Source organism: Tinamus guttatus, unplaced genomic scaffold, assembly GCF_059628265.1.
Source record: "Tinamus guttatus ecotype Peru unplaced genomic scaffold, ASM5962826v1 Tinamus_guttatus_pri_ptg000705l, whole genome shotgun sequence".
Taxonomy (NCBI): Eukaryota; Metazoa; Chordata; class Aves; order Tinamiformes; family Tinamidae; genus Tinamus; species Tinamus guttatus.
The window spans coordinates 163,875-189,735 of NW_028289239.1; the positions used below are offsets into that span (position 1 = coordinate 163,875).

The window sequence follows — 25,861 nt, forward strand, 5'->3', positions numbered from 1 at the left end:
GGAGGAGCCGTGGTGCTGGGACAGCCCTAGATCACCTCAGGGATGAAAGATAAAGAGCCTCCTCCTCTTCTCTTTTGTTCTGGGACCTATAGCCCTCCTACCGCAGTTGTCCCAGTCTTGTTCCCTTTCATTCCTATCATGATCAGAGCTTCCTCAACCACATGCAACTTGTAGCTTTGCTCAGGGAATAAAAAACACTGGTGAGGATGGAGAAGGGAAGAGGATGAGTCAATGTTTTGCAGGCTCAGGTAAAAGGACGAAATGGCTATAAAAGAGATCAGAAGTTGTAGTTTCAGACTACAGCTCTCCAAGTGAGCAGGATACAGGAGGTAAAGAGAAGCTATACAAACAAGGTAGAGGTGACCGAAACAGATCAGGGGCTGCAGGGGTGGCGCGGGAAAAAAGAACCATTTGGGGATTTGTGAACTCAAACACCAAATATTCAGTTGCTGAGGCAGCTCTCCTGCCAATCCAACTGTATGCTCTTTGAGACAGAAGCCTTTCCTTATTTCTGAATGGATACGTAAGACTACGACCCTGTGTTAGAACTATCCAGGCTCTTTCGCAGCAGATAACACTAAAAGTACAGACAAATGCCCCAAAAGGCCAAGATTTAAGACTTCTCTGGATCTGGAAGGTTTATACTGGCAGAGTTACATTAATAGAGATAGAGCAAACTCCCCTCAAGGCCAGGATCTGTTTTGTCCTGGTTCAATCTCAGTCTCCTCTGCAGCACAGTGCAGCACTGTGCACTGAAGCTCTTACTGTGCTGCATATAAGCAGACTCAGAGGCAAAGCCTGCAACTTCAAACCTCCCAGCACTGTGCTGAGCCTTGGAGAGAGGGCACAGCTTCTTGTGCCACAGAAGAAGCTGCCCACAAAGCTTCAGGGACCACCGACTCAACAAACTGGTTTCCTGCCTGATGGGGACACCCGACTTACCAAGTACATCGTCATGCTATTAACAGGCCTACCCGCACCAGGGAAAGGATGGAGTCGAGCACCCTGTCCATAACACAGGCAACATGGGCAGGCCTAATTGGCCGCCTGACCACCAAAAGCTCTTCGTTAAGCAAAAGCATTGCTACCAGGCTCAAGGAATTTATTTTAGGTTTTGGGTTGTTTTGCTTTATCTAGAAATAAGAGAAATTATGCCAACTTAAACTAAGAGCAACCACTGATATATAAACCAAGACGTGACCTCATGTGTGGACAAGTGCCCTGCTGAAGACTGCCGGACACCTGAGCTGCAAGCAGGGAGGCACACGAGCACTGCACGCTGCTGTATCACATAGGAGGTCTTCCTTCCCGATGAGGGAGCTCATCTGCACATGATAGCATTCCCACTTAACCTTTCAGGATGATCAAAAAGCTATCAACAACTGACTAAAACAGCATCAGGGAATTACATAGGAAATCCACAAGGTAACTGTGCTCCTACAAGCAACTGGGAATGCAGCATGCTGGAGTCACACTTCCCTTGCACTCACTGGAGCACAGACCCCTGCTTCTCTGCTGCACTCTACATGTCTCATGAGGAAAACATACTCTTTTTCATCAGGAGCACTACAGTATGTTTCAAAATTAACTAGTAGCATAATTAAAAATTAGAGAATCTTTTTATGTGGGTAGTAGCTGCCCCAGCAGAGCTCTGCCTGATATGGCAGGCCACTCTCCTGCTGCTCTGGAGCCAGAATACACCCAGCAAGAACTTCCAGGTTTCATGCAACCAGGTAGCCAGCTTTGCCCAAGCACCTCTCAGTACCTCTGATATTCAGCAGATATTTCTGAGTTAGGCTACCGCGGGTTTTGATGAAAAGCTTAGCAAAGTCTGTGAAAAAAATACTACCGATTTCTTTGGCCTTTGAAACAAACTCCTCACTGCTAAAATCCAACAGTTGTTCCAGCAGTTGAGTAATGCCAACAAATATTTACTATGCACCAAAATGAAACAAGACTCTATTTTTTTTCAGTACCCAACCAATATTTGAGCGCAACTTGGTGAGGGTTTTTTTTCCAGCTCTTGAAAGAGCTGTTTACAAGAAGAACTTAAAAAAAAAAAAAAAAAGGAAAATCCTCCTGATAGCTTCTCCAAACTATCTATCATTAAGAATTAGAAAGATTTAAGAAGAGGAGAAAAAAACTCACTCAAAGAAATGGGCTAAGTGTTATTTTTTTAGTTCCCTACCATTTGCTCTCTCTTCTAGTTTGGTTCATACAGCAACTGCCCACCCTCTCATTTTTAGCAATTTAAAGTACTGAAAGGAAAACAGCCAAAAGTACCAAATTTTCAATGAAAAACATGTGAAGCCATCAAATTTAACAGTGTTTCCAACCTCAGCTATAAATCAGCTGGGTCTGCAAAAATATTCTACTCTTCAGCAAAACCTAACTATAGTTTTGTGTTTGCAATGAAATCTGAAACCAGGCAAGTTTCACCTGATTTTATTATAAATGCTTTAATAACAAATTGTAACGTAAAGTATCATATATATTTTTTCATTCCAATTCCTCTTAAAAAAAAGCTACAAAGCTTGTTTAATAATACTTTTGCCTAAAGATGATTTAAAAAAACTAAATAAAGTATAAACAGTGTGATAAGCAATATATTTATTCTGTACATTAGAAGGCCTACAGTGATATATCTTTGTATTTTACGACAGCATATTTTGTCTCTTTTTTGTTTGCTTAACTTTTTAAATATTTCACTTGACTGAAATCACGGTGGAGACACTTCACTACTAAAATCCTGCCTTTTTTTTTCTTTTTTTTTTTTTTGTAAAAACAGATAGTCCTTCAATCCTTTAAAGGCGGGGCCTATCTATAAAAAGAAAGCAAATTCACAGTGAGTCAAAGCACAAAAAGCTTCTGAAGGGATTGAATTACAATAACAGTTATTAATCCTTGCTCAACCTCTGGGCACAAAATGAATCTCTGATTTCCCTTCATTCTTCAACGATTTTTCATCGTAATCTCAGCACAAAGCATAAGGATTCAGAAACTTCAATAACAGTGAGATACTCTCTTCTGCTCTGTAGAGCAAATCACCACTAAAATTTCTCCAATTTAAAATAAAATCTTACCACTTTCTGAGTAGTTTCCAAGGATGTTCCACGTTGATGGCAATTCTTCATGAGCAATGGCCATCATCACGTCATTATCCAGGGACTGCAGATCTTTGATCCCTAGTTGAAACTTATCGAGTAACATCTTGTGACTAGCAGCAGTGACACATCCTCTGTGATTAACCAGAAACCTAGATAACTTGCAAGACAGATTCTCTCTGTAGGTGACAGGACAGGTGCCGAGGACCACAGGTGAGTATCCCTTTGTGTACATTAACACAGAGACAGAAACCGCTTCTTGGCATCCATGGCCTGAAACAATAATGCAAGTTAATCAGTAAAATTAGCTATGTTCAGAAACTGTGTTCATTTTTCCTCATTATTCCCCTTTTAAGAAAGGAATACGCACACATAATTATTTATTCTCTCCTCTAATAAAAGCTACCGCTTGTAGGGTATGCACCAGGTATTTCCGGTAATGAACTTGGATTTGACTAGACTCTGAACTGCCAGACCTCTCAATTATACTAACATAACTGATTTTAAAACCAGCCTTCCTAGATCAAGGTTCTTTAACCACATCAGGATGAAATGCCACAAAACAAAAACACAAAGCACATCAGAGTATTTTAGCATCCACAGTAATTTCTATCTAAAGAGATGGAAACCTCCCCCATCCCTTTCAAGCACTACAAACCTACTGTTGGACCGAGGAGAGAAAAGGACTAAGCTGCTCACTGAGCAACCACCTCTGACCAACCAACACTGAAATGATTCCAGCCCATGATGTTCAGAGCCATGCACAACCACTGTGCATCTCCCTACACATTAGTGGGTGTCGGAACCAGGATATTCATGGTATGCCAGTGCCATGTTTTGTGTCATTTGAAAACAAATTAGTGAGTGTAAAGCACACACAGCGAATAGTCCAGCCCCCTCCTCCACTTTAGTGGGATCAGTACACAGTTTCTGACATTCTCCATCACAAGAGGTTCTTGGGTAAGAATCAAGAAAAATGAGACATCCAAGAAAGAACTGGCAGAGTGGCCTGGGAAGGAACTCAAAGGAATGCATTTCTTTATTGAAACCCATGTTTTATTTTCCAATGTCTCCTTGTGGGCCAGAATTCAGAAAATTTCATGCTTTTGGCAGACTGGATTATATATCGTATCAACTGTCTAACTTTCGGCTAGGATCTTCAAAAAAGTTCAAGGCAGTTTGCCAACAAAATCTCTCAAAGCTGCTGTAGCATCCCTTCTCCTCCTCCACCATCTAAATAAGGATGGATATGATACATCTAAAGAGGTGCAAGCTGTGCTCACAAATCTCACTGGAGAGCTAAACATGAAGTCTTAAGAGTACAAATCTAAATTCCCTCAAAAGCTTCAAATAATTACAAGTATATATATGCAATTTAATCATTACAGAAGCAAGTATTCACTTGCCAGATCTACAGTGGTTTTTAAAGTGCTCTGCATACCTTTATGTTTCATTTGGCCACTACAAAACAACAGTAACCCCACAAGGACATATTTTAACTTCAATCTCTATTTTCATCTCTTAATGGTTCTGTTGAGCACTGGCTTACACTGGTTGCATGTTGCCTGTAGCCTACTGTTTTTATTCCTAGTCCATATATAATTGTTCAACAGTGTCATTGCAGGACTTTTCAAAGAAATGACCTTGCTATCCTGGAATAAACCTCACATTACATTTTCTGTAATTGTATTCTATAAAAATCTTTTACTATGTAAAGAATTAAAGGAACAACCACAGAACGGCACAGAATTTTCCCTTTGCATGTTCAGCAGTTATTTTCAGACTCAGCCTCCTTTAGAAAACAAGAACAAATAACAAGCAGAACCTACTGCATAGGTACATCATATTTATACCAGCTACTCACACAAATAAAAAGGTCACAAGGCACATGATAGAGAAGACAACCAGGTCTTGTATTTCCTCAAGAAACAGAAAATTGTCAAGGCAGAGAGAGGGCCATTAGACAACACAAATTCTCCACAGAGAAAGGCACCCCAATACAGCTCTTCCCCCAGGCCTCCTCAGCATGGATAGCTTCGGCAGAGCTCCAAGCACCTCATGCCCTCCCTGCAAACCCAGCTCATTGGCGCATGCAGGGGTGGTCCAGCCAAAGACATGAGTTTTGCAGGTGTGAGGATGCCTGGAGGCAAGACGGGGTGGCAAAGGCTGGCTTGGCTGAATAGTATTCATTCAGATTAAAAATGATGCCATGCCTAAAGATTGCGTGTTAGTGCACACCCAGCTATGCAAGCGCAGGACAGCCCTGCCTGCACTGCAGAGGCCTAAACCGCTCTGGTAAATGATGTAGTTTGCTGCAAGAGGCAGGGTCAACTCTGGTCAGTAAAACTGATACCAAAGGTCATCTTTCCGTTCCTTTATTTCTTCTATGATCAATCCACAAAGCAGCGTTATATCAAATTACCCAGTTTTGCCCAGCTTCAAAACCAGGGCAGCGTATAGCAAAGAGATGGAAAGTGTAAACAAAAACAAGTCTCACCTGGAACAAAGGACTGAAGAGCATTATCAGTAACTCGCTCAGCAAACGTTACGTGTCTCTGCACAGATCCATTGTAAACAAAGTAAAACTCAGCGTCTTCGGGGAGGTAAATGTCTTTGCCGAATGTTGCATTTATAGCCACTTGCCCCTGAAAAACGAATGTACCTTCATAAACATTGAGTAATCTTCTCATCTCCAACAAGCCTATTAACATATATTTCAAATGTAAGTTTATTATAACCTTTCCAACTCCATATTAAGCAGAACCAGAGACTTAACAACATACCTGCTATTTTCTACTTCCGTTCAGAAAACAACACTTTTTATTGACTGCACAAGTAAGGATCATTTAAAATATTTACTTTAAATAGCACGGCTTTTACCTATTTCTTCCATCCCAATCATGTAAAAACATCTGAGCTCTAATTAAAAGCGTATCAAAATGAATAAATGAATGAATATGAGAATTTTATTTTTCCACAAAAGCACTTCTTGCTTTAAAAACATGAGAATTTTGTTTGTGTGGAAAAAAAAATTAAAAGTCCTTGAAATGATCTTAGGTTTGGTTTACCAAACTAAAACACAGATATCATTCTAAAATTGACTGTGCTCATTTCAAAAAACAGTAGTTCCCAAATATCTGTCCATGCTTTTTAAAATAAATAGAAAGCAACAGGCCAAGAAAAATCTATTGTACAATAGCTTCAAAAAAGAACAGGAAAGGGATCTGAGAAGTAGCAAACAATAACAATCGTCTGACATGTCTGCAGAAGGAAATTTAGATGAAGTTGCATTTCCTCCAGGAGAAGGACAGCTTGCTCCACCGGGGCTCCTGGTTACCATGGTTATCCTAAATTGTCTCCCAACATGTGACCGAATAGGTGTTTTCTGGAAAACACTTCAGATTGCCACACTTCGAAAGGATGCCTAGCCTGCCTCTGGAAGCTTTAAAACAGCTCTCAGAGCCCTGACCCTGCTGGATCCAAAAATAAGTTTGGTTAAAATAAATAAAGAACTAAAAATTAAACGGTCATCAAAGCACAAGACGGTATCACAGAAATTTCCACGACTGAAAAAATGCAGTTAAGCCACGACTGCTCTGACAAGCGTCCAGCTCCTCCCTGCATCCATTAAACACCACGAGTCTTTGTGCAAAGATGCTGCAGAATTTGTCACTGTACTTGAAAAAACAAAACCCGCTTCAGAGCTTCCCCAGCCCGGAGCACCAGCACCCCAGTCCCCACCGGCACCCATGTTCCTAGGCCACATGTCCTCTCAACAGCACTGAGGGTCTTGCAGGCCCCTCACAGTCTCATGCCTTCAACAGCCTGCTCCATCGCTCAAACACGTGAATCCTGCCTATGAATCCTGCCTTTTAAGTACAAGCAGGTCTACTGATCTAAGACTAAAGCGGTTAAAGCTAGCTTGAGACACACAGCGTCTACCTCAAACAGGACTGCTCTTGCAAGGATAGATGTAACATGAGGAGGCGAGCATTTAGAGCAAACATGCCTGTCACCACCACAGAAATAAACAGGTATCTCCGTTTATCAGCCTGAACTGTTCTAACTGCTAAGAATTTTCTCCAGCTTCTCCTTGGTTTGTACATTATTATTTACATATAGAACAGAATTGCTATTGTTTCTACTATTATTTGCTTTTGTGCTCTTTTTTATGTTAGACGTGGATATGCCATTCTATCAGTTAAGTGACAACTGCAAATGCCATTTGAGGAGAGACAGAAATATGGTCAGTCCCTAAAATAATTCAAACCAATCCATGGGCTGCTCTGATTTGCACTTAGTTGAGAGCAGTTGAGTGCAGGAAAGCAAAGCAAAATTTTGTCCCCACTTGCACTTCTGGCTACAGCTCACAAACTAGCGCTGAACCTGTTGGATTCCTAATGCTGCACGAGTGCCGAGCCAGCCAGTTTTTACACTTTGCACCAGCTGCATGAAACAAAGACGACATTTTGCAGCAGCATTTCTGTTTTTATAAGCCTACGCTTAATAAATAAATAAAAATTGTAGCCATTGGCTTGTATCTCTCCTTTTTCTAAAATAATGTATTTGCAGTGAAGACGTAGGACCGCTGTTAAGAAACACCAAACACACTGCTTGATGTGCAGGTAAGAGAGGGAATTTCCAAAGTTCTTGGCTTATAAAGTAGGGGAGGGAAAAATAAGAGGATAAAATACAGGGAGAGGGCAGCTAATGGGTATGGGATGAAAAGCTGTTATTTCATAACACCACAGTGTAACCTGAGAATTTAGGTAGGTCTCCATTTAACACAACCTTCATTTGTTGCAGAGTTGTAGTTATTTAACACCTGTTTTCAATGTATTTCCATTAAAAGATCAGAGATCTATAATGATGTGCTGGAAACAGAATGGAGTTTACAGGTGAGGGGAACTACCAGGAAGAACCTCTCATTGCATTAGATCAATTCCTTTCCTACACTAGCAAAATCCTTTTTACATTTTATTATACACTTAATGTAATAATTAGATAGTATTTTGCACATACAGCATGCACATATTCTACACTCAAATAAATAAATATAGATTGAAAAAAAAATGCTGCAATGCAGCCAGGCAATATTACAAACAGATGTGACTAAGGGAGACAGATTGTACCCATGATCCATCTGCACGCCTGGCAAAAATGCGTTTATTTGGCAGACCAGTCTTTCCCACTCTTATGACCACTTGCAGTTTCTTCCAAACATTGCTGACAGAGGTTTCTTTATTACACACACAAAAACACAAATAGCATGGAACACTGAGGATGCTTTTACTGCTGCTAGGAGAGCTGTCCCAGTGCATATACACACACATCAAGTGTGTCCTTCCCCATCCCTTCCGCAACTGGAAAACAAGCTGCAGCAAGATGATGCCACAGTTACCATGCAGCTCATTACCCTGACACCTTGAATTTTTGGTGCTTTTGGTTTCTTTCTCTTTAAGGTAGGGGTGTGTGTATGTATGTGTGTGTATATATAATATAAAATAAAAAAAATATATACTTTGAACAACAAATCACGTCTGTTACTACGATTTCTTGCCTCAAACTTCAAGCAAAGGTCCCCTGCAGTCAACTCTACAAAATATCCAGGTAGATCTACTTTAACAAAGTGATCTTTGAGCCTCTTCCAGACGCTGCAACTGGAAAGGCTGAAAGGATTCATCCAGCTCTTAAGACAGAGCAGGCTATAGTCTTTCAGGGATGGAAACAGAGGGGGTGAACTGCGAGAAAAATCTGTCAGCTAATTTAGTTCTTTATAGTTTCTGGATGTACAACCTTTCTACCAGCTGTATTTAAGTGTAGATCATTCAAAGGAGTTGACTTTACAGCGCAATCAGTTCTGCACACAGCCAGCCTGCCATTTTTATGAGCTGCCAACCTTACTAGCAACAACCATAAGTTTCTTACAGAATTTTGGTCACAGAATAGCCCTGGGCCAGAAAATACACATTTTCAATGCCACAACGACTTTGAAATCTTATTTATTGAAGTGATTATTAAAGGTTGGTATTAGAAAGATGCAAACATCTTCAGAGACAGATGGAAACTAGATTTCCATTAACTTCTGCACACATGAAGTGATCAGCTAGGCAGAAACCCTTACTTTAGGCCTTTAAGAAAAAGGCTTATTTTATTGGAGTAAACTTAAGAGATGTTTGTATCTTTCCATTACACCTATCCCTGCAGAGGCATTTACTTCCTCGCCTCCCTCCCCTACTTCCTCACCAGCCTGAGCATGGACAGCTCAGCTAAAGGAACCAGCTGCCATGAAAGAGCATGAGCTACTTGCACTATTTCTTTCCTACAGATTTTGGAGCAACAGACACAGCAACAATTCCAGCTCCATCTTCCTGCCTCTGTCCTAACGAGGTACACAGGAAGGAGGGAAGTAGGGTGGATCTCAAAATGAGATTCAGTACCCTATCCCTCCACCAAAGCCATGTGTGTCTGCTTCACAAGCCTTTCCCACAGCTTTTCTACCTCTTTGTAACACACTTCCTCTTGGCAGGGCCCAAATGCCTAATCCTAGGCTCTCAATCAAAACATAGATCCACTAGACTATTATACCAATTAAAGAGAGTGAGTAAACAATGGTGAAATACAACACCAGGAGTTCCACAGAAATTCACATGTATATATATATATATATATATAAAAAGTTGCACTTGATTATGCACCGACCTTGCATTCAGGTCAAACCACTTGCTCCATTGCTTCCCAGCCTATACCGTGAGGCATGAACATCGCCCTTTCTCAAATCCACAGAAACCTCTGACACTAACCTCTCCCCAAAATATAAAGAGATTAAAGTTAGGATTAGCAACATTTTAAAGCAGGTAGTTAACTCTTGATTCACATATAATTATAAAAGAGCGAAAACAGGAAAACAAAAAGACAATACATATATTACATGAAATTAAGATGTTGTACTCCTAAAAAGTGACATTTCTCTGTGCCTGTTCCAGACACTGGAGCTACAAAACAGTGTTCATTTCTAAATACAGAACTGATCTAGACCTAGCAGCTCTTTGGGCACTGAAATTCAACTCAGGCAAGCTGCACCGGCTCCCTCAACATGGAAGCTGTAGTAGCGTGGACAGCACAGGATTTTTGAGCCATATTCCTATGAATTTACCATCAGTTGTTAGGTAAGCCTTGCCTTTGGTACCGTTTAACAAGTTCATTGTGACAGTTTAACCTTTCTCCCACTCTTTTCTCACTCTAAGAAGCGTGTTTATTCCCAGGAGAACTTGGAAGAAAACACCAGATTGTTAGAGGTTTATTTTCCTACCTAATTATGATTAAGCATGCTTCTCAGGGTCCACACGGACACAAGATAATTTAATCTCCTTTTAATTACAGCAAAAGAAAGGATGCCCCACTTCAAAACACCATCCCTAACTACAGTTAGCTCCTCAGATAAACACTAGGAAAGGTGCCGTGCCCTGAGGTTCTAACAATGTTGGTTCTGGCAGGCATGGAGAAGACGACAGTTAGACAAGGGCTATTTACTGAGACCTGCCTGTCATCACCTTCCCTAGATTTACATCTGGGTGGCTCAGAACAAGTACCTCCACTCCGACCAGTCATCTCAGGAACACATGGGAACTGGAGCAAGCAACTAGACTGTAGCTGAAGAGAATTTCAGACAGTCACTAGCACTTTTGATTGGAAAAATAAATAAATAAATAAAGGCACTAAGGAATATGCTAAAGACCAGACAATTTTTTTGTCAATCACAGCAATTGCTGCATGGACTTTTATTTTTTGTTTTTAAAAAATATATTTGTTGTTGTTGTTCAAAGTATATATTTTTTTATTTTATATTATATATACACACACATACACACACACACACCCCTACCTTAAAGAGAAATAAACCAAAAGCACCAAAAATTCAAGGTGGCTTCCTCACTTGCCCTGATGACAAACACCGTCATGATGCAATATAGCAGAATGTCTTATTTCAGGGGCTTTGTTTTTTAAAAAACTATATATGTGGAGGCACTCAAGTTTCAAGGCCCCCATTACAGAAGTAATAACAGTGTCTAGGAGAATAAATTCCATCAGGGGAACAAAGTCTGCTCTTTCAAACCATTACCCTAAGAGGAGCAGCCCAGTCCAGGCAGGTGCTTGTGCACCAGACAGCCCCATCCCTGTGGGAATTTGTGTCCAAGAACGCCAACCCCAGCACAGGGCAGGATCAGAGGGGTGCAGGTGCTGTGCCAAGGGGCATTGAGAAAGATGCTGATCGGATTCTAATCACATTAAATCTCTGCCTGAGCAACTGTTTGGCAGCTCTCTGGGATTTAGAAAGAAAAGCGTATCATTCATTACCAGTGAAAATGCTGCCCTGGCACAGGAGCCAAGGAGATTAGGAAGGCTTGTGCTTTGAACGGGATGTATTATAGGTCAAGCACTCTTTCAGTGTAACCGAACAGGTTTCTCAGATACGTATTTTCATTTGGTTTCTGTAGAGAGCTCAGTAGATGACAGGGACAGGCAAGCAGCAGCAGAAAGCAGGGTCCCCAGGGCACCACGTCCCAAGCCCCGAGCCAGGAGGAGTCTCCATGTCTCAAGACCTGCGCTGACAGCCTTGGGAAACAGCTTCTACCTCCAAACTGCACACCCGCTTCCTTCCGTGAAGGCTGTGCCAAGGGACAGCTTGGCCACGCCAGAGAGAGACCACGGGCTTGCTCCCTGCATGGAGGGAAGAAGCAGGAGGGCAAGAGAGCCCTCATGGACAAGGCGCAGGGACTACAAGGCAGGCAGGATGGGCCTAGGCAGCAAACATCAAACTTCTAAAATATCTGATCCCTATTTTGTCACAAGTCATATTTTGTCCACATAAATAAACGTCTGTGAATTTCCACCTTTTCTTGAACTGAAATTCTTGTGTTTTTAATTCATTACACAATATCTTCCTCACCAACAACCTGCAGAAAAAGACCACTAGCAGATTGACAAATTTCAGTCCACCACACTGCCTATTGCGGAAAACTTAACGTTTTGTTCCTATTCTAGTCTTAAATAAATGCATTTTCCCAGCAACCTTTTACCATGAAAATAATTACTCACAATTTTAGATATTGTTAGTATGCATCCTAACATACTCTAAAAACCTCTTTACCAAACTATACAAGCAATATAATATCTTAAGAAATAATGTATGAACTCAGGGTTTGCAAGGATATAATCTATACATGCAATGGTATGAACAGATAATATATCTATAATCACATGCTCTACAGAAATTATATCTGCAAGGGTAAATCATGGCTTCTTTCTTACAAAAATGCAAATCTTAGAATTTGAAATGAGAGTAAATGAGAATCTCCAAGTATTGCTGGCAATAATAAGGCTTTTATCCTCCATGTAAGCTGTCATCTTCCATTGCAATTTAACACAGATATGCAAGTTAAACAGTACATTCCAGTATACAGTAGGCACGTAGGCAGCTTAATTTCAGAATTGTATTTACCTTAAATAATTAAAATATTTGCATTACAACTTTCTCTTAACAATTCTGTCTAAGACAAGTCCTCAAAAACTGCTATGCACAGATGCCCAAAATTTAAGGACAAAAGATAGCATCATGATTATTTAATTCATGACACTACAACATGAAAGAGGCAGGATAATTTTAATTACTAATTTCCTCATCTTTATGTAGTCCGTGCTACGGTGCAAAGACTGGCTTTTCCCTCAGAACAAGACAAGTGCATTAAAACATTTCTTTAATGATCAAAAGACTCATTTCAGAATAAAACTTGATATTTCAAGGTGAATTGTTGGAAGATATTTTAGATAGATTTTAAATAAGAACAGCGGCAAGATATTTTTCCTGAGAAGCCATATAGTTTTCATATCCTTTGTAATCAAACTTAGTTCCAACCATCTACAGTCTTGCACAAAAGATGACAAATAATCTGCAAGAGAAGCAGCAGGTGAGTTGCAAATAACAATTCTTGCAACCAGACTGTAGTAAACATTGTCACAAACTGCTTAATAAAGCATATGCCTACCTATTTGAAAGGAATGCAACTGGATTCAAGGCTGAACAAGCAGTGAAACAGCAATTACACACAAGGAAGGGAAAAAGGAATAGCAAATAGACAGAACAAGAGATCAGAGCTAAATATTTAGCATAGGCATTAACTTATGAACTGTAAAGGTCAAAACATCTCATATGAAAGCAGCTGGCTTTTTCCCCCTCAGTTCAACTAGTCAAACGAAGCGGCGACAGAGCATAACAACAGTCCTTTTATATCTGCAATAACAGAACAAGCATAATTCCACATACAGATAAGGTATATTCAAAACAGTATTACCCACTGCTCAAAGTCTACACATCATTTTTTATAAAAAACAGATCTGGACATAATGGTGGGTTTGGGAAAAGCCAAATCCTCTGCTGACTTACACTGTCAAAATACCAATATCAAGGGAACCTCACACATTCATAGCGGATAAAACTGGGTCCTCTGTGTCTGTGTGTATGCATGAGTTGCTCTTCCAGTTCACAGGCAATACCTAGTGTGTGACTCCAAACCACAAGAGCTTTACACACCAAGTGTTTTTAGGTGCTTTTTTCCATATGAATGCAAACAGAAAGCATTCGTACAGAAACCTCTTGGCACGAGTAAGAAACGCTTCCTCTACCTTTGCTCAGGGTGAGACAGTCTGGGGAAACCCAGTGACCAGCAACCGAGGCAGCTTGGGGTTCTGGTCAAACAGTGAGAAAAAGAAGTTCAGTAGCCACTTGCGTCTCTGGATATAAACTGAAGGAAGCTTCTAACAAGGTCTCAGTATGACCTTGAGGAGAAAAACTCAACAGAAATAGTTTAGTGAGGACTTATAAACTGTCTTATTTTGATATGAAATTTCATCAAGGTCACCATTTCAGGTTAAATTCAATGCCCTTTAAAAGGGAAAATAAGTCTTTGCAGTAGCTGTTGCCATTTTTACTGATATTTAATAGCCAGGGATTATGTGCCCAAATAAATACTTGCTGGAAAAAAAAATATAAAGCATTCATGTATGTGTAAACAGATGACCAAAATATGCTTGTTCAAGCAAAAAGATGGCTGGAAGGGATCCTGAAAGGTCAACTAAATGACTCCTCTGCCCCAAGGCAGGATCAGCTCTGTGTAAGTCATTCCTTCAAGATAGTCTTCATCTAATCTGTTCAGGTCTACGCAGTCACCCAGCACGCATGGCTGGGAACTTCTCTCACTTCAACAACTCCCTTTGGCCTCCCTGCCTTGTGCAACAGGCACATGTTTTAACTTTTCTTAAGAGACAAAACATTTGGCCTAACAAGTCTGTGACCCTGACACATGATAACTGGGGGAAATGTAATGGCCGGCGATACGCCAGGAGGTTGCACTAAATAATTCAGAGTGGCCTAAGTTTCTATACGACTGCTTTCATGCACAAGTTCAACTCCAGCCTGCTGACAATTCTGGAGACTAATCCTTCCATTATTTTTTATAGGAAGAGAAGAATATGGCTTTTTTATTTTAATAAAAGAACAAGCCGTAAATTCCCTGAGTTTTTAGTCAAGCTTTTTTAATAATGCCCTCAGTGACAAGATGTAGTACATCTAATCTACAATCTAACACACTGCATGGTTGATGCTTCAAAATAAACTTAGTTTCCTCACTAGGCTAGAGAAGGAGACAGAGGTTCACTCTTTTCATAGAGACAGAAGTAAGTTTCTTGTGAGGACTGCAAGGTTTGGCCTCTGAGAAAAGGATCTAGAATTCGTCAGAATAAAAATCAACAGAAGTCAAAAATACTGCTAATTTACAGCAAGTTCCTCTAAAAAGGGGAAATCCAGTAACAGGTAACAGCAAATATGTCTGCGGGTCACTATGACACTGTACAACTAAATTGCATTTGGCATTACCCACACTAATAGGAAAAATACATCAGGTTGGCACAATTAGAGGCTACAAGCACACATGATGCCTTGCTGTAAGGACCTAAACGAAAAGCATAAATAAAAAAGCATTAAACAAAAAAGCATAACCACACGCTGTGGCGTGGGTATCGCCTGTCTCTCACCTGCATGGCTGTGCTGCTACCTGGGGTGAACTCAGAGCACGGGAACAAACATTACCAGCCCACTGAAGGGATTAATTCAGAATGGAAGATCAAAAGCCACAGAAAGTATAGTATGAACTATCACACATTTCAGGAACATATTTCAGTGTCAAATTCGGCAACTTACACACTTCATATGATCACGAGTTGCTGTTTCCCCTACTAGGACCTGACTGCACAAACTCAAATTTCAGCCAAAGGGACAAAATCTCCAAAAGATTCTGCAAACTTTAGAGATTAACAGAATAATTGAAAAAAACAAAAAACAAAACAAAAACAAACAAACAAACAAAGCAGCCAGTGCATCCATTAATTTCTTCCTCAACATAAGCTGATAAATACTAAGATGCTCCTTTTAATCTATTTAAAAACAAGCCTGAAGTGACACTAATCTCTCCTTTAAAGGTACAGCTGGCAGATAGAAATTTACATGAGCTGCAGCCGGTCATATTAATCTGACTCAGGGCACAACCTCCCACACACGATACCAAGAGCTTATGCCGGCTTTACGCTTTTTATGCCTGCTGTATGTCTGCAGCAGGAAGAGGGGCATTACCTGGTCTGGCTGCTAGAACAGCCTTAAGCTACCAGTGCTCTTAAACAGTCTGAACCTGAAGAGCGAGTTCATAACAAATCCGCACTTCGCATCACACAGCCATAACTTCTTTTTTTTAAATCTGTCACTACAAGTCCTAAAGCTGAGTTTAGCGCAGCATCATACTATGACAACAAGGAAGTCAGAAAAATTTTTCAGTCTCACAAGGGGCAAAGCAATCAATACTTACAGAGAATTAAGTACTTTCTAATTCTGGAACTGCTTGATAGAAATAATAGTCTGAATACATCTATCAGAACAGTAACAACAAAAATCAAGCAAAATATGTACCAAGACATGTATTAACATTTTTGTTGGTTTGCCATTAAAACATTGTTCAGTATTTTGCTGCCAACAGTAACACACAATTTATCCTGGTGTATAAACTCACATAAGCATACAGAAGAATTAAGCAACTTGGGAGTATGCTTTTTACAAACGTAGGTCAGAAAGCCTCCACCAAAAAGCATATTAATAGAAAATGTACATCTATTCTGACATTATTAACTGAAACAAAAGAACAGTTACCTTTTTCAAACAATTTGACTAAAAATCGATAAATTGGGTTACTTACTCTTCCCAGAACACTGCTAAGAGTCCTGGGTGACAGCAGGGCTCCACAGTTGCAGACACTGTACAAATGCAAGTGCATAGTCTCTGCCCAGAAATATGATAATCTAGAGAATTAAGCAGGAAAATAAAAAAGGAGAGGGGAAAAATACACTAGAACAAGAATGATACGGTTGCTAAAGGACATGACCCGCAGAACGTACTCTTTTCCTTTGCATCTTTTAAAATAGACCTCATTGTTTTGAGATGCATTTCGTCAGCGTCTCACTCCACCAGCAGATGTGTGTCCAAACACAGCGACCACTGCAAACAGAGCTATGTGCAGCAGCAAATCTGTGTTGGAAGCCTCACACATTTTCAGGTTTCAGTCACATTTTGCTTTTTTTTCCTGTTTCAAAATCCTGATCTGTTAAGATAGTAAGAGCACAGACTTTGGCCCACGATGTGGCCAGTGGTAATGCAACAGAAGGCCTCTCCAGTTCCCGTAATAAAGAGCATAAAAGTAAGGGATGGGCAAGACAGGATAGAAGCAAGTTTTGTTCCCAAAAGTGCTGGTGCCAGTGACCAAAAAAAAAAAAAAAAAAAAAGAAGTGGCAAATCCTGTGCAAATCTACCCATTTTTTCATCCCTTAGTGCAGCATGGAAAAACTAGCAAGGACCACAACTTTGCCAAGCAGATGACCAGCTACTCACTTTGAGAGTGGCACACTTGAACAACAATCACATTCATAAGTAGTATACATTGAATTATTTCTATTAATTCTGTTTTCCAGTTCTCAGGTACTTGAAGCCTAAGCATTTGTAAAGAAGGCTAAGAATTAAATCTCATTTTTCCCTCTAGCTCTAACTACATACACAACCAATGTACTTCAGAAAGTCATTTGGAATTTCTATCTGCCAAACAGGATGACTCATAACTTTTTAACTGTCTCACAGAGTGTTTTTCAATGTCCCTTTGCCTACAGGCCTCTAAACATTTTCCAGCAGAAGGAAAGATATGCTCAAATTACTCCTGGCTATATTGCTCAAGCACAAATAAAACCCTGTTTATTTAATCGCTGTTTGCATAGATGTCAGTGCAAAATTGAAATTTATCAGAAGAGTTCAGGCTTGCATGAACATCCTAATGCAAGTTACCACTGCCTTCACTTGGTAAAACTTTAATCAACCCTGAACACTCTGGAAAATCTCACCACAAAGGTGAAAACAGCACAAACAGGAGTTGCTGACAAAGTACTAAATTAATCCTCTTACTGGATATACACTGAAATCCGCTTTCAAAAAGAACACTTTACCATCCTTTGCTTTCTGAGACTTTTCCAAGAATACCTAATCTATACCCAATTATACTTTAGTATGAAATTAAAAGTCTAAATGCCTTTAATTTACTCAGCTATAGAACAGCCATTAATATTCAAAAACTGGTCTGGAAGCAGTTGGTGCAAATATACACTATGAAACCATGTAATTACTTTTTCCCCACAGTGTTGCTGCAGTTGCTGTGTGCAGCTGGGGCGACAGTAGCAGGGATGGATGAAGCCCAGCAGTGGGGACGGCAGGATGATCATGGGGAGCTGCATGGAGCTCCCCTGCTGCTTTCCTTGGGCAGTGCCTGCTGATTTGTATCCTCACTTACTCGATAATGAAATGAGTTTCGCTGCAAACTAAAGCCTTTTAGAGTAATTTTTGTTTTGCTACATTTCCAGTATGGTCCAGAAATGGACACATAGAAACCCAGGTGGCTAAACTCTTCACACTTATATCAGCCTTAGCTTTTAAGAACCTTAAAATTGAGCCCAGAAATTCACGGCTCTGAATTGCTCTTCTCTGTGTCCTGTGGGTTTGAAGTTTGTCCCTTATTTCACCTTCTCCTCCCTTCTCCTGTTGTTTTTAGGAAAAAAGATATAACAAATGACTAATCTTATGTGAATCTCCCTCAAATACCTTCTATTGTCAAGCTATTGCTGCATATGCAGTCACAGTGTTTTCATCTGTGTCCCAGAGAATTATGCCAGCCCATCTCTGAGGAACCAAAATATCTCAGAATAAGAAAACAATGAAGATGCTAATGAACCTGGCTGTGGCCCAGCTGTTTGTGCGAACACCCTTGGAGCGAGGGTATATCCTTTGAAAGGTAACAAAGGATCAAAAGAACTTTGAAACTGTTTCTTAATGACAGAAGGAAATAAGACATGGGTCCAATGGATAATTATCTGAGACAGCCTGCAACACAGACATGCCTGCATAGGGATAGGCTGCATGCATACTGCATGCAAGAGAAAAAAAGAAAAAAGCAACCAGATTCCATCTTGCTTACACTAGCATAATTTTTAATTTTGCACTCCTCTCAAAGAATATCAAGCTTTTGGACTAGCAGTGATGTTTAAAATAGCACAGAGGGGCTGCCAATGACCAGCAGCAGGGAAACCACGTTATCATCTCATGTGCCAAGAGCAAGTTCCTCCAGAGGGTCAGCTAAGGCAGCCAGGGCACACACTACTCCTCCGTCACTGCTATCATGGCCAGGCTTCCAAGGGCAACAGCAAAGGAAATTTGCTAGCATAGACAAGGCATATGCACGTGCAGGCAACTGATGGCTGAATTCAGGGCCTACTGCTCCAGGTGCTCCAGTGCTCACAGGAGAAGCCTCCGGACTCGATTCCGCCGCTGCCCCGCAGGGCTGAGCGAGGCCCAGACCCCACGGCTCCCTCAGGGCGCTGAGCGCGCGCTCTGCCTGCCCAGCGCCCGCATGGCCCCCGGACACGCTCTCCCTGCACGGCGGCGGCGGCGGGACGGGGATGGGCTGCACCCGAGCCACACACACGTCACACAGCAGCAGCGGTTTTCATGTATCCTCAAGCAAAACAAACTGCCACACGCAAAGACATTCTTCAAACATTCTTAACACCCAAACGAGCTTCGGAAGAGGGATGCTCTGCCATTTAAAGCAGATTAGGATTTGAGTAACTTGAAGGTCCTGCTTCATCATATGTTTGTTACATTTTAGACTTGCTGCTGCTCTTGGAACACCCAAGACCTTGGTAAATGAAGTTAGCATTTCATGACTACAAAAGAGCACTACGAGGAACACTGCATTGGAAAGATCATTAGCAAATGAAATTACTACAGGAATGGAAAGCAGGGGTTCATAAAATAAAGAGGACACAGCCTATATGTCATTGTCACAAACAAATCACAGACTCAAACAAACAGCAGGACAAGCCAAGAACAGCACGGGCACCTGAACTCTGCAAAGACCGAGGAGCAGAGGTACTGAAAAGAAAAAAAAAGTGGGAAAAAAGAATTCCTTAGAAACTTAACACTTTTGGCACAGTACATATGCCTTTGCTATAATTTAGAATATCATTGTAAAATACATTCTGTTTTTACAAACCAGAGTAAATATGCTTGCCTCCTTCTAACACACATATCCAACGAACAAAACAATCTGAAGTTAAAACAAAAAGGAAAGAGACAAAGATGAATAACCAAATTATTAGTTTGTCTCCAGAAAGGTCCAAATGAAGTTAAATCACAGAAATACTAGTCTACTTCTGAAATGGTAATTCATACTTTTGCATTTACAATTTTCCCATTAGTATCATTCTTTTTGGTACATGATCCTTTTTCACAACTAAATCAACTTTTCTACAAGAAAATTTGGGTCATGAAAATTTTGGCTCCTCTGCAAGGAGTTGTTTCTTTGTTTTTCAATAAAACATTATTTGCCAAGACTGTTCAATTGGTAATGAGGAACTATTACTCAGCAAAAGGCAATAGGGAAGACTTAAAATGGACTGATGTAAATTCATGAAAATTCACAAGAGAATTAAGGGGTAAAGGTGACTCCTGAAACTGCTAAGTCCATTTTTTAAATTATAGTTCAGTGGCTGTTGTCCTAACAGGAGTTGATGCGAGTAAGGAAAATTCATTTTGCTCAAGCTAAGCTGGAACTGTAGGCTGCTCCTGCCAAAGAGGAGCACTGATTCACTGCAAGGTGGGAGAGTTTCAAGGCCCACAGACCTTCTCCAGATGCAGACACCTTGGTGCTGCGTTCTGCCCCCCTGAGGTGAGAGCTAAGTTCAGCCCTCAGCGATCCAGCAAGAGGGAATCTCATGGCACTGCCACAGCTCACAGGAATACCTCCATACATGAGTACTAAACAGTGAATACAGCAGCACTCTGACCTCCTTGGGGCCTACGCTTCACTAAAGCAGCTGTAGTGGCGTGAGAAAACAACCCCAACCCCAAACAAGAGCAAACGCACATGAACACCTCAGAGAGTTGGTTTTAAGGAGAAAGATTGGGTATACCAGAACAGAAGAGAAATTAAGAGTTTTGCTATCAAGCATTTTTAGCTGACTCCAATGAAAGAGATGGCTGCAGGAAGAACAATTTGATATCTTGGCAAAAGGCATTTTGAAAACTAGCAAGCAATGTACAGGAAAGGGTTATTTACATCATAAGGAGGGAAAAGCCAAGTGGAAGTTTTCTTTTCCAGCACATCTTGATTCTCCAAAATTAGAGTCCACGTCCCTGCATCCTCTCGGGGAACCAACATCTAAATATTCCTTTGGAGAGACAGAAGAGACAAGTAACCTCCCACTCGTCCTTGGAAGAATGGGCCTTCCCATGCCCACAGGGAAATGTTGTGGATATCCTCTTCGATTCAGCATCTCTATTTCTCTCACTCTTCCCCAGGGAAACATTTAGCAGGCTCTCAGCAAAGAATCCTCTGCAGACTCCTCCAAGGTCTCTCATCTCCTCCTCCTGAAAGCTGCCTGCTCCCACGGTCTGCTTGCCCCATGGCAGCAGGATATTTATTTGCCAGTGTCAAAGATCAACGTTGATGATCACTAACATTTCTAAAAATGTCACCTATCATTAAATAAGGAGGGACTTTTCTATGAGAGATATTTGCTTTTCCACACCAGCAGTTTTTTCAACAGGAGGAAAAACTGCCATACTTCAACTTTTTCGTATCCTCAAAGTGCTTTGTGAAATACTTTGCTTTTTATCTTTCACAAAGCCTTTTTCTCATAACTTTTCTTTTCTTTCTCTCTATCTACATTGATACTGGCAGCTGCCTAAAGACCGTGTGGTCCATTCCAAACGCTCTGTTATTACACTGCAAGATTAGAAGACTCAGCTTGCTGCTTTCCTTTCAGGAAAAAAAGATGACAAATATAAATTCACTTTTATGGCTTAAGAACCTAAATATAATTGAAGAGGCAGACAGCTGTTTAAATTCAAGTTCTACTCACTTAAGCAACATATCATTAGTACTGAAAGAACAAGTGATATTTGTGTATTTATTTATCAGTTTCTCCATGGCTAGTCAGTCCTGTTAATTAGACTGTCTTGTAAAGAGTAATTTTCAATGTGATTACCAGTATTTTCCTGTCTAGGGGCCGGAAACAGGCTCCTCAAATTAACTGAAAAACATATGCTTGAAATATTTAATTTTCTGATTCGTTACCATTTTTTTTAAAGCATGACATTTATATGTGTTGTAACTAAATTTTAATCGTATTGCTGCCACTAAATTTACATATGAGGAAAAGTGTATCAAAATCATGCATTTTTGAAATTAAGTAATTTCATAAGTATTTTTAATTACATTTCACAAAAATCATATTATCTGGACAAAGACCTTAACCTTTCTGAATATATTTGCTTTTATGGAACAAAAAATAAACAGTCATCAGTCAGTTCACCAGACTGATTTGCAAAGAAATTCACTACACAGAAATTCTACAGAATTCTCTACAGAAATTCACAATAGAACAGTTTGAAAGAACAGTGCTGTATGAATGCTTCAAAACTTTGTAATAGTTGCTCACAAATACCACGTTAAAAATATATCTGGCTTATCATCTTTAAAAATATTAGCAAGTGCATTACAAAAACACAGAGCTGCAGATATCGTCAAATAACTTACACAAAATATTCAACTGTCATATAGATATTCTTGGAATAATGAGGGGTCAGAAATCCAATTGATAGAGGTGAAAAGAATGCTTGAAAACAGTATGAAAAGCATCCTATTTTTGGATTAAATGTGGTAGATCTTTCTCTTGAATGCACATAAACCTATGCTTTGGCAGAGTCTGGAAGGAAGGACTATTTTCTATCTTTTGACCATTTTCACTGAAAGATTATTCTGACAGACTGAATATAAAAGACTTAGGACTAATGCCCATGTTATTGCTGTGGAAATTAGCATGTTACAGTTTGATGCTGACATTTGTCAAGCTGCATGTGAGCAGTATACAATTGTCATTAGATCGTGTTCTGCAGCTCCACTATCCACTTTTAAAGGGACTGGAATACAGAGAAATACCTGACCGTATTCAAATGCAAATATTTGCCATATTCTTTCATAGCCTTCCAAGAGATGTTTTCTCTATCCTTTCTTAGCAATGAACATTCATTAAATTTTAGATGAGGCAACTTGCTAAAGAATTGCCTAATGTGAAATTCTTTGGGTAGTTTACAATCAGAATGGTCCTTCCCCTCTAATTTAAATATCAACTTCATTGTGTTCTCTAGCGAAGTCATGTAAATAAAGGAGAAGCTGCTGGAAGGAACTTTTGATCTTCCTCAGTCACTTGAAAGTGTTATTATTAGCCCTTTCTCAAGCACTGCTGAAGTCCTGAAAGACAAATCTTCCTTCCCACAGGCGCACATTTCCCTCACATTTTCCTATGTGAGCAGTACAAGACTGTTCAGAAATCACTTGAGTTTCAGTTTCTGGGCTTACCCAGAGTGCCAGCCACAGCAGATGTTCCTGCTGCATGTTTGAAAGTTTATATTTCACCATTACCCTCAGGCTTGGGAGAATCTCTGCAGGCCTCCCAAAGAGCCACGTCCTCACCACATTCCCTCGCAAGGAAACAAGTTGACAACTGTGAAACTGCAATTCAAAACTCTTTCTGTCAAGCTAAGAGACCTGCCCGCTGTGGCTGGTGTGAAGCTATGGACAACAACCATCAACTTAACACAGCTCAGTTCTGATACACACTTGCACTGGTGCAAAACTTAGGGTCCATGTTCCCAGCTAAAATCTCATGTTTATCTCAGTCCGCTGTCTGACACACTCCGAGTGCACTTTTCCATCAATGAGTGCCTAGTTTATAGAATGTTTATTATCACTATTAGTCCCCAAATGCACAGCTTTGTATTGTGATCTTATTAATTGGAATAAATAAAATGTAGGAAAATTCAGTCTGCCCATGTGGTAACTGAATTCTGCTCAGTACTAACCAGCATTTCCCAATATTATGATATCCCCAAATTCACACATACTTCATGACAGTACATCTGGCTCTCACATCAGGATTATAATCAAAATACTAAACAGAACTGGCCTCAAGTCTTATCCTTCAGGAGTATCACTTGTAATCTCCCTCTCTACTCTTAATAACTTTTTTTTGCAATATAACCCATAGTGTTATCCACTTATCTAGCTCCTTATCTGTCTTACAGTTACAATATTAATCTCCACCTTCTTCGTGTTACATATGCATTTCCTGTGAGACACAGGATCAAATGTTTCACTTGTACCTAGTTAGATTATTCCCACTGCATTGCCCTTGTCTAACTGGTCAGTTAACTCTCATGGCAAAGTATTGGGTTAGATGAATAAAACCACCTATGATAAAAACATGCTGTATTTTATCCATTACTACCATGTCCTTGATTATTCTTTCCTTCAAAACTTGCTTTTAAGACCTCACATGTGACTGACATCACATGACCAGGCCTCACTAATCCCCCTTTGTCTGTTTTGTCATTAAAGATACTGCACCTAATATAAACAGAGATACTTTCTGCAGTTCGAGGTTCTTGCTGCCAAAATGGCAAACACAATAAAAAGTACGTGCTGATGGGTTACTAATTCTATGTTCTTTCAACTCTCCAGGGTACAGATGATTTGCACTCCTCCCTCTCCATCCCCATTTAATCACAATAAGCAGTTAATAGCTTTGTTTGTTGCCTTTCACCTTTCACTACCCTTTTGGTCCCCATTCAATAGCCTCCCTCTACCCTCATAGACAGGAACATTCACACACGCCTGCTATTACCATTCTAACTGAAAACCAGGGCAGGAAAGACAACCATGCTTTAATAACAATAATAATTGGAGTGCCAAAGCTTCAATCCTCATACCCACATCCCAATTAGAGGGCCCAGTAAATTAAATTTTACCAATGCACATTTTGACTTGTATTAACAACAGCTTCTGAAGTCTTCTATGTTTACCCATTTTATCCAATCACTGCAAGTTTCACAGAAAAAAAAATCCATTTGATTAAGAAATTTTAACCTACTCAGTTTTGGTATTAGAAACAACCCTCTGCTTTAAGAAAGCAGAAAGTATGGTAATCTTGAAACTTATAGGGAAAAAAGCACAACTGTAAACTGTGAGAAAGTAGGGAGTAAATGTTGCCTTTTCACAGACTGTATTTTTGAAAAGCGGAAAATGAGAGTATTGAGGAAGAGAAAATAATTATCATAAAGGGAAACTAGTTTTGAACTTACTTCGGAGACGTGAATCACAGTACTGAAAACATCATCCCCACGCATGCCTGCATTACACTGCCACATTCAACAGTCTAAGGTCTCAGACAACCAGAGAATGGTTTTTGGTTTCATTCATTCTGCTTTTGAATGAGCTGTTATCCAAAAGAAAGCGACTCTCAGGGCAAAAGCCTGATGTTGTAGAACTTACATAAAGAGGTACTTCAGTGCAGCTCAACTCCATTGTCACGGCATCTAGAAACAGAACAAACAAGTGGAGTTATTACACACTGAATCAGGAGGTATTAATATTATTATATTCCATTCAAGTCTATAAACTAAGCTAACATCTTCCAGGATTAAGGAAATAAAGGATACTCAACTTATCTTATGTCCAGTTGGCCTAAATTTCCCCGGAATGCGGAAATGATGGTATAATGATGCCTGTATAATGCTGGAGGAGGGGTGGATGGTTTTAGTTAACATGCTGTGTGCTTTTCACACAATAGGCACAGTAAACAAAACAAGTCAGCAGACAGCTGAGCCCCAGCTACAGAGACATTTGCAGTTGTGGCAGATCAATGTACTGTGAGTTGTATATAGCCCTTCTTATCTCTGAAGCAAATGAAAGAATTTTAGATTTGACCTACAAATGTAGTTGTAGCAACCTGGTACTCCACACCATCACACCAGGCATCTGTTTCAGCATTTTAGTAATTTCATAGAAGATACCCTCAAGGCAAGTTGCCTTAGACATCTAAGCAGCAAACTGGTGCTAGAAGAAATCAGTGGAATTACAACCATAACATTTATCATAGCAACACTGGTTTCTAATACTCTATTTCAAGCTTGTTACATCCTCAGAACTCATACCCTGAGTAAAACATGTCTGACAAACGAGAGAAAGCACACCAGAAGCAACTTTACACCAGAAGTAACT

At 40.1% G+C, this 25,861-nt stretch overlaps 1 protein-coding gene across 1 annotated transcript in view; it reads right to left on the reverse strand.

Annotated features, from left to right (window-relative positions):
- The window catches only part of ARHGEF28 (Rho guanine nucleotide exchange factor 28), a 120,697-nt gene that overhangs the window by 87,913 nt on the left and 6,923 nt on the right, over nucleotides 1-25,861 (reverse strand). The window contains exons 2-4 of the mRNA XM_088536739.1: nucleotides 25,133-25,176; nucleotides 5,602-5,749; nucleotides 3,084-3,377 (exon numbers count right to left, since the gene is read on the reverse strand). Coding sequence (XP_088392865.1) covers nucleotides 3,084-3,377; nucleotides 5,602-5,749; nucleotides 25,133-25,165 — 475 coding nt within the window. The 5' untranslated portion in view covers nucleotides 25,166-25,176. The remainder of the gene's footprint in view (nucleotides 1-3,083; nucleotides 3,378-5,601; nucleotides 5,750-25,132; nucleotides 25,177-25,861) is intronic.